Source organism: Pogona vitticeps, chromosome 15, assembly GCF_051106095.1.
Source record: "Pogona vitticeps strain Pit_001003342236 chromosome 15, PviZW2.1, whole genome shotgun sequence".
Taxonomy (NCBI): domain Eukaryota; kingdom Metazoa; phylum Chordata; class Lepidosauria; order Squamata; family Agamidae; genus Pogona; species Pogona vitticeps.
This window is the reverse complement of record NC_135797.1, coordinates 13,550,804-13,557,897: the sequence shown is the minus strand read 5'-3', so window position 1 is coordinate 13,557,897 and position 7,094 is coordinate 13,550,804. Positions and strand designations below refer to the sequence as shown.

The 7,094-nt window shown below is 49.6% G+C and overlaps 1 protein-coding gene across 2 annotated transcripts; it reads right to left on the bottom strand.

Moving 5' to 3' along the window:
- Positions 1-351: 351 nt before the first annotated feature.
- On the bottom strand, positions 352-6,211 carry LOC110088108 (uncharacterized). Of its 2 annotated transcripts, XM_078382120.1 has the most exons (6): positions 5,995-6,211; positions 4,038-4,130; positions 3,318-3,413; positions 3,171-3,227; positions 1,759-2,364; positions 352-1,635 (listed from the first exon to the last, which is right to left on the bottom strand). In XM_078382120.1, exons 3-6 carry the CDS (start codon positions 3,397-3,399, stop codon positions 704-706), a joined length of 1,677 nt encoding a protein of 558 aa, XP_078238246.1. In that variant the 5' UTR covers positions 3,400-3,413; positions 4,038-4,130; positions 5,995-6,211; the 3' UTR covers positions 352-703. The 2 variants fall into 2 exon arrangements, with proteins under 2 accessions (XP_078238246.1, XP_072840136.2); XM_072984035.2 differs by having other exon boundaries at positions 352-2,364.
- Between the last annotated feature and the right edge of the window lie 883 nt (positions 6,212-7,094).

Genomic DNA, 7,094 nt, shown 5'->3' with positions numbered 1-7,094 from the left:
CTTGAGATAAGAGAAATTCTCTTAAGATCAGACTTGTCAGAGTAAAAGAAAGCCAATCTTTACAACAGCAGGAAACCCTAAAGGTTGGGACGTTTTTTCTGAAAGCTATACCGGAGGGGAACATGCCTGCCTCTCCGGTGGGGAGTTCCATGGTTAGAGAACTGTTAGAAGCCTTGAAATGATCTCCAGCTCCTCTCCTTCCCCTCTACCGGCAACGGGCGCAAGAAACCACTCAAGAGGCCATAATGGCGGTGTGTGGAGGACCAAACCCCATAGGCCTCGGAGGGCACTCGGTCAAGGAATCCGGGTGGCGCCCTTTCTAAAATCCATCCATAAAAAACAAGACAGATAAAACATACAACTTTTGTCTTTATTTTATTTCACACTGGGAGTGACAGGGTTGGGCATGCCCAAACAGACTGCTGAGTCGGGGAGACCTTTTAATTTTTCTATCCTTGGTTCCCGGAAGCCTCTACCGTGTACAGCTTTAAAATGTGATTAAAAAATCTAAAAAGAACTACGCAGTGACAGCCACATGTCGTGGCTAAAAAGGATGCTGTAGCTGCTTCTGCTGGAACATCATCTCTTCGCTCGGCTGCCATAAGAAAGATTGTCGATTGTTTCAGGAGCGGGCTGGCTATCTGGGGCTTGCCCGGATGAATCAAAAAGCTCTCCGGCCCCTTTCACTGGCCACAATCAATGGCTAGCCGGTGCTCTCCAGGCACCGCGAAGGGATGCCCCTACGGGGGGGCTTCACGACAGTTACGACAAGTCGCAAAGAGAGGTCTGCGCAAAGCTCCATGTCGCTCTGTAGCAGGCTGCCCAGCTCAGAGAGGAACTCGTCCGCATCCAGGCCCCCTTTAAGCTTCACCGAAAACAAAGGGTCCCCGATGTCCCCACCCTCAAATCTCATCCGCACGAAATCCCCAGCGTCAATCTTTTGGCTCACATTATCGAGGACCTGCTGGATGGCACCGTGCAAGGCGGTTACCGCTTGGGCAAAGGAGGTTATGTTTTGTAAATTAACCAGTCGGAACTCCTGCCCAATATGACGAGCTCCGAATTTCTTTTGCTCCCATTCCCACGTCTTTAGCACTTCCGCATACACCTCCGGGGTTTCCTCATCAATCTCTTCAATTTCAGGATCCAGCTCTTCCGAGGAAGGCTCGGGTTCTGGAGAGATTTCTTCAGCAGCCGCAGGCCCTCGTCGTACACCCTGACGAGTTGGGGGCTCCGGGGTTTCCTCATCACTCTCTTCAATTTCAGGCTCCAGCTCTTCAGAGGAGGGCTCAGGATCTGGAGAGATTTCTTCAGCAGCTGCAGGCCCTCGTCGTACACCCTGACGAGTTGGGGGCTCCGGGGTTTCCTCATCACTCTCTTCAATTTCAGGCTCCAGCTCTTCAGAGGAGGGCTCAGGATCTGGAGAGATTTCTTCAGCAGCTGCAGGCCCTCGTCGTACACCCTGACGAGTTGGGGGCTCCGGGGTTTCCTCATCACTCTCTTCAATTTCAGGCTCCAGCTCTTCAGAGGAGGGCTCAGGATCTGGAGAGATTTCTTCAGCAGCCGCAGGCCCTCGTCGTACACCCTGACGAGTTGGGGGCTCCGGGGTTTCCTCATCACTCTCTTCAATTTCAGGCTCCAGCTCTTCAGAGGAGGGCTCAGGATCTGGAGAGATTTCTTCAGCAGCTGCAGGCCCTCGTCGTACACCCTGACGAGTTGGGGGCTCTGGGGTTTCCTCATCACTCTCTTCAATTGCAGGCTCCAGCTCTTCCGTGGAGAGCTCGGGCTGAGGAGCTGGGGGCTCTCGTGCGGGGCTTGAAGGCAGAGGCCCAGATAGCCTTTTCCTGCCTGAAAGCAGTTTTTTAGCCCGGATTAACAATTTCATAGCTCTTTTGTGCCAGTATAGTTTCCCTGTGATTTGCTCTTTTTTCCCTCTTTTTCCAAACCGTTGGCCAGGTCTCCCCCTTTTCATTTTCCCTCCTTTTGGCAGCGGTTGTAACTCAGGAGATCCCAACCCTGTTTGGATTTGAGGGGTATTTGCAGAAGAAAATTGCTCCATTTGTTTAATGCAATCCCAAAGCACGTCCACATCAGGTAAGGAGTCCATCATTTGGATCAGTCTCTTTTCCCACTCCCTCGCCACACTAATCACACGAATGATCATTTTAAGTTTTTCTAAATAATCAACAGGCAGCTTGGTCTCTACACTAAACACCCCTGTAGACACATCAGACTCTGTGCTTCCAGCATTTTCAGGCTCCCCTTGTTTTTTCCCCCCCTTCATGTTACGAGGTCTCACTGGAACGTTGTCACCTGAACTCCTGGCATACTTGGGTCTTTTGTGGGTTGCTTCCATAATCTGATCTAAAAGAGAGAGAGAATACACATGGAAAGTATGCCTCTGTCTCTCCCCCCCACTGAATAGAATTTGCCTTATTGTCATTGTACATTACTTCTGTACAACGAAAGTAAATGCCATTTCCAATACATATACAGTGGTCCCTCGCATTGCGACGTTAATTCGTTCCAAAAAAAATCACTGCTAAACAAAAGCGTCGCAATGCGAAAATAAAAAGCCCACAGAAACGCATTAAAACGCGATTAATGCGTTCCTATGGGCTTAAAACTCACCGTTCAGCGAAGATCCTCCATAGCGCCACCATTTTCGCTGCCTCTAAAGCAAGGAATCCCTCCCAGAAAACAGCGGGCGGCCATTTTGTTTGCCCGGCGGCCATTTTGAAACCGCCAATCAGTTGTTAAAAAAATCATCGCTTTGCGATGATCGGTAAGCGAAACAGGGGACTGATCATCGCAAAGTGAATTTTCCCCATAGGGAACATCGCAAAGCGATTTCATCGCTAAACGGAGAGATTGCTATGCGAGGCACCACTGTAATAATAAATCACACAAGAACACAGCATCCATAACATGAAAAACATAGCACATTACACATGAAACACATCCCTCTCATTCACATCCACATCCTTCACATTCAGTTCCCATCACACAACACATTAATATTGTGTTATACAGTGGAATTCAATAGAGCTGCAGCTCTGGGATAGAAACTGTTTTTCAACCTATTTATCTTTGCTTTTGCTTATATTCTATTAGTACGTCTATAACAGACATACTAATATAACCTTGAAGTGAAGCTAAGGCCTACCTACCAGAAGCATTTCTCTTCCTTTTAACTTCGTTCAAGGTGGGAGATTCTGTGTCACTCCCTGCAAGAAGCACAGGATAGTAAATTCCATGCTGTTTACAATCATCCTTTACTACCCAAATCAGAAAATGATCCAACACCCACGATTTACCATTGTCAGCTGGTTCCAGTTCTACAGGTTTGGTCTTCATAGAGGCTTCCTCTGCTATATTTATTTCAGCGTCAGCCTGCATAATGGGCTTCTTACCTAAAACAAAGAAGCATCTTATTACAGCTTGATGGACTGGCATCCTTGTTCTAAAGCAGTGGTTCTTAACCTTTTTGAAAGAAACGCCCCCTTGAGCCATTGAGGAAGTTATCATCGCCCCCCTCCCCACGGTGATGATATCTTATTTATTATTTATTTATTTATTTATTTAAGACACTTATATCCAATGACCCCTGAAAACAAAATTCAATTCCAAGAAAATGAAATGCCCCCAAAAGTAACATTTAATGATTTAGTTGCAAGCGAATTTTAAGATGCAAAAAGAAATATAAAAAGGGCATAAAAACAAACAGCAATGCAGGAACTAAAAATTTCAAGACGAAAACTCTGAAACTACGTAAATTAAGATCGGAAGAAAATATATATTATGCACATTGTAAAAAGGCTGCAGCCATCTTCACAGGTTTGGCTTGCTCCAGCGCCCCCTACCGCCCCCCTTCTGCTCCAGCGCCCCCACGCCGCCCCTTTTCGTTCTACTGCCCCCCTTAAAAATGAAATCGCCCCCTGGGGGGCATTATTGCCCACGTTAAGAACCACTGTTCTAAAGGATTGAACCAGGTGACTGAGGCTGAGGTGGGGTGACGTGTAAAGGAACTTATTTACCTGACTGCTCAGAACCGCTTGTAGATGCAGCTTTGGGCACTTTTCCAAATACAGGGCTCGATTCCCTGAAGTCTTCCTCCTCAAAGACTTTTTCTATTTTTTTTTTTAAAAAGGACATACAGTACATCAATATGTTTCTCCTTTAAAAGGACCCCAGATGGCTTACAGCATTGTGAGACAACGTTTAAAGCTAAAAACGGTGGGTATACAACAATGATTTACATCAGAAAAAGACAGTATACCTGTATTCAAAAGGAACCAACAAATACCACTCTGAGAAATGGTACATGTAAGTAACTAGACCCAATCAAAGCAAAAAATGTAACCGATCTTTATCTTTTTCAGGGGGTTGTGCAGTGGCTCCCTTTATTTGCCTTCCTGGGAAAAATGATGAATGGGGAGGGAGGGCATTCCCGTGAAGCTGAAGGCAAGAAAAGGACCTTTTAGTTAGGGCCTGCCTTACATTTCTTTCCACCTTTTTAGCACCATACTGCAAGACTATGGACCTCACCTGGAGAACATAGCACCGGGGCCAATTCTGTGGCCCCATTCTGGTCACAGGGAACCCCCCACCTGTAGCCCCCCACCAGTGACCTCTCACAAAGCCCTATGCCAGCCCTAAGCCCCCTCCACCCTCCCTGGAGAATTAGGGCCCGGGGGCCAAGATGAGGGCCTCCATCCCGCAACTCTCTCTCTGCCGCTGCCACCCATGGAAGGCCAGGCAACTCAGGCCAAGCCCCCCCCCCAATTTTTTTCTGTGGGGCTTGTAGTCCCAGAAAAGCGGCCTCTCTTCTCTTCCCCCCCCCACTCCTCTTCCGTATCCTCTTGAGCTCCTTCCGAGCTGAGCCTCTTGTCCCATCAGGGTTCCCCTTTTGCAAATTATTATTTTTTTAGAGTGGTCTTTTAGACCAAATGGGCGGGGTACAAATCAAACAAATAAATAAAATATTATTTTTTTAAAGCTGGAAGCTTTCGCCCCCCCCCCCGTCTCAAGGGCCTGGAAGGCTGGCCTCCCCCCCCCCCAAATGGGAACGCTGGCCCTTTTCCTTCCCTCCCTTTCATACAACCCCCCCCCAAGCACGGCAGAGACCACCCCATGGCTGGAAAGGAGGGAGGGTGTGTCTGTGTGTGTGTCTCTATCTGTGTGTGTGTTTGCGCCTACAGACCAGAAATCCCCTCTCCCCCCCCCCCAATAAGGGATCCCTCCAGAAACAAAGGGAAGCCCGACGGATCTCCGCTCCAAAGAGCAGCGTGGGCGGCCACTCTTTCCTCCACGGGGGGGAGGGAGTTCCCAAAACTTTTCGAAAGCGGGGGGCGGGGCCGGCCTGAGGTGCGCATGCGCGGGCGAGCGCGGGAAATCCGTTCCCGCTGCCCGGGACCGTGGGAACTTTCCCTGCCACCCCCCAACCCCTTTTTATTTTCTTTTTTCGGGTCCCGACGGGGACCCCCCCACACACACACACCCCACTTCTTCTCTTGCCAGCCTTTCTCCTCCTCCGTCCCACCCTCTGGGCATGAGAAAAACCATTTTTATTTTGGGAGGGGGGTCCAACGCCCCCCCTTCCACATCCCCTTTCCTCACCCTAACTCCCTCCAAATCCTAATGGACTCAACGGGTCCTTTGGGAAGGCAAAAAAAATCTATAAAAAAATCAACAAGCATGTGAAACAAGAAGGCGCTAATATGGGAGGGAGGTCCATCTGAGCCCCCCCCCACGCAGATCCATCCCGAAAAGGGCCAGGAAGACCCTTTTTTGGGGGGGGTTGCATTTCCTTTTTTTTCCCCTTTTCTTCTTGGGGGGGCGGATGGAAAGGACCTTCTCCCTCTGGGGTGGCTCAGCCGGGCAGCGCCTGCCTCGGGTCCACCAACACCCCCACACACACCCCGACCTCTTGTCCTTTCCCCACCCACCCACAGCGCCCCCCCCACAGCCCCCCCCAGGCCGAACTATGCTCACCTCTCTGGTGGGCCCCCCTTTGGCTGGGCTTTTTTTCTTTCTTTTCCCTCCTATTCCTCCTCCTGGCCAAAGGGATTCCTGTCCTAACCGCCGGACCTTGGCCGAAGGGGCGGCGAGAGAGAAAGTCCGTCCGCTTCGTCCCTTGAAGGCGAGAGAGAGAAAAAGAGCGGGAGGGGGGTCTTGGCCGTCGAGCTTTTCAAAGAAGGGGAGGGGGGCCGGGCCAAACCGCCCCACCCCACCCCACCCCCGTCAGTTCCCTATTCGGTCCATCTAGGGAGTAGACCTATAGGGAGGTGGCCCTTCATTCAAACGGACCTATTGCTTAAAATCCCCCCCCATCATCCTGCCTGGCAAACAAACGTGGGGGGCGCGGCCGGCGAGGGGGGGTCTTCCGTCGACCCCCCTCTTATGACGCGAAAACTTTTTAATTATTATTTCCCTCACAAACACACACACCCAATCTCTACAGAAATAAAGTTCTCTCTGCCTCTGGCTCTTTCTTGTGGGATTGCTTTCCTCCCTTATATGTCTGAGGGGTTTAAAAAAAAAAAACACCACACAAGCTATTGCTTTTTTTTTAATAAGGAGCCTTTTTGAGATTCCTTAAAAAAAAATGAGCCCTCTGGCGCCTTTTCAAGGGGATGGGGGAAGAGTAGCCCCAAACGTGGGAGTTTTATGTGATCGATGGACCACCACACACGGCCCGAGGTGGAAAGATTTTTCCCTTTGAAAAGCCCAGAAACGATTGACCCTTTTTGTGTGAGCTTCGTGAAGGTCGTCGTGAGGAGAGAAGGGGGAAAAGACCTCCCGCCATGACAGACTTTTGCCTCTCAGGGAGGTCAAGGACCGGATTCTGACGGCCATCTTTGGACAGATTCCCATCAAAAAGGGATCGTCCTGAGGGGCTTTAGTCCAATATTATCATATTAAACCAAAAAAAAAATCTTTTCTTTTCCTCCTATTTACATGTCTTCTCTACAGGGCATGGCCCTTAACCAGTATTTAGTGGCTGCCCAGCCGTCTTGCCTGGCTCTGAGGGGAGACATGAGGAAAATTCCCCACAGAAAGGTCTTGATCGTCCTGAGGGGCTTTAGTCCAAT

Excerpts from the sequence above, each read along its gene's own strand:
- LOC110088108 (XM_072984035.2), bottom strand. The coding sequence starts at position 3,399 with ATGCAGGCTGACGCTGAAATAAATATAGCAGAGGAAGCCTCTATGAAG. Across the intron at positions 3,228-3,317 it reads ACTGGAACCAGCTGACAATG|GGAGTGACACAGAATCTCCC; the intron begins GTAAATCGTGGG and ends TGCTTCTTGCAG. Across the intron at positions 2,365-3,170 it reads AAGGAAGAGAAATGCTTCTG|ATCAGATTATGGAAGCAACC; the intron begins GTAGGTAGGCCT and ends TCTCTCTTTTAG.